Consider the following 1696-nt stretch of genomic DNA (forward strand, 5'->3'; position numbering starts at 1 on the left):
AAGGGAACTTTTATTAACCCCATTTATAGATGAAGAAGCTGATGCTTTGAGAAGTTAATAACTTCCCCATGTCTCCTTTGTTACGAAGCAGCCAAGAACAGCTTCGATCCCAGACAATTGGACTCGGAGTCTGTGCTCTTGACTACCACGTTCTATGAATGAGGACACCTCATTTGTTCTGTTACGCTGTGCAAGGGGGCAAGAAATATGGGTGTGTTGAGGCTGCGGGCTAGTCCTGAGCTGGGTCTGGCCACCCCCCGCTGCTCCCACAGGCAGCCCCGGTGACCCTGCAGCTGCTCTTCTTGGACGGTGAAGAGGCACTGAAGGAGTGGGGACCCAAGGACTCCCTTTACGGCTCCCGGCACCTGGCGCAGCTCATGGAGTCTATACCTCACAGTCCCGGCCCCACCAGGATCCAGGCTATTGTAAGACCAGGGTCCCCTGGCTTCTGGTGAGGGAGGGAGAGGTGAAGCGGGGTTTGCATCATCCTGCTCAGGCTCCTCCAGTCCTGGCCTCTCTCCTTAGGAGCTCTTTATGCTTCTTGATCTCCTGGGAGCCCCGAATCCCACGTTCTACAGCCACTTCCCTCGCACGCTCCGCTGGTTCCATCGGCTGAGGAGTATTGGTAAGAGTGAATGCGGAGGTGGGCCCCAGCACACCTGGGCTATGGGGCACAGGATGGCAAGCTGAGGGGGGACAGGCACCTGCCCTCTAAAGGCTCATCCACCAGTCTGGGCCACATAGGGAGACCCTCCATCTCTTAAAAACAAATTAGTGGCCGGGCACAGTGGCTCATGCCTGTAATCCCAGCACTTTGGGAGGCTGAGTCTGGAGGATCATGAGGTCAGAAGACCGAGACCACCCTGGCCCATCTCTACTAAAAATACAAAAATTAGCTGGGCATGGTGGCATGTGCCTGTAATCCCAGGCAGGAGAATCACTTGAACCTAGGAGGCGGAGGTTGCAGTGAGCCAAGATCACACCACTGCACTCCACCCAGGTGACAGTGTGAGACTCCGTCTCAAAAAAAGAAAAATTAGCTGGGTACAGTGGCATGCATGTCATCCCAGCTACTGGGGAAGATCTTTTCAGCCTGGGAGGTCCAGGCTGTAGTGAGCTAAGATTGTACCACTGCACTCTGGCCTGGGCAATAGAATGAGATCTTGTCTTTGGAAAAAACAAAAAAAAACAAAAAAAAACAAAAAAACCCCTGAATTGAACCTTAGAAAGAAAGAAAAAAAATACCTGGGCTTGGTAGCTCACAACTGTAATCCCAGCACTTTGAGAGGCTGAGGTGAGTGGATGAGTTGAGCTCAGGAATTCCAGACCAGGCTGGACAACATGGCAAAACCCCATCGCTGTACACACACACACACACACACACACACACACACAAATACAAATTAGGCTGGGCGCGGTGGCTCATGCCTGTAATCCCAGCACTTTGGGAGTCTGAGGTGGGCGGATCACCTGAGGTCAGGAGTTCGAGACCAACCTGGCCAATAGGACAAAACCCTGTCTCTACCAAAAATGCAAAATAGCCAGGCATGGTTGTGTATGCCTGTAATCACAGCTATTCGTGAGTCCAAGGCAGAAGAATTGCTTGAATTCGGGAGGTGAAGGTTGCAATGAACTGAGATCACTCCATTGCACTCCAGCCTGGGCAACAGAGCGAGACTGTCTGGAAAAAAAAAAA

At 52.0% G+C, this 1696-nt stretch overlaps 1 protein-coding gene across 1 annotated transcript in view; it reads left to right on the forward strand.

The window, feature by feature from the left end:
• The window catches only part of QPCTL (glutaminyl-peptide cyclotransferase like), a 16125-nt gene that overhangs the window by 7373 nt on the left and 7056 nt on the right, over positions 1-1696 (forward strand). The window contains exons 4-5 of the mRNA XM_037729159.1: positions 273-425; positions 526-625. Coding sequence (XP_037585087.1) covers positions 273-425; positions 526-625 — 253 coding nt within the window. The remainder of the gene's footprint in view (positions 1-272; positions 426-525; positions 626-1696) is intronic.

The sequence above is a fragment of the Cebus imitator genome, unplaced genomic scaffold (genome assembly GCF_001604975.1).
Source record: "Cebus imitator isolate Cc_AM_T3 unplaced genomic scaffold, Cebus_imitator-1.0 Scaffold296, whole genome shotgun sequence".
Classification (NCBI taxonomy): Eukaryota; Metazoa; Chordata; class Mammalia; order Primates; family Cebidae; genus Cebus; species Cebus imitator.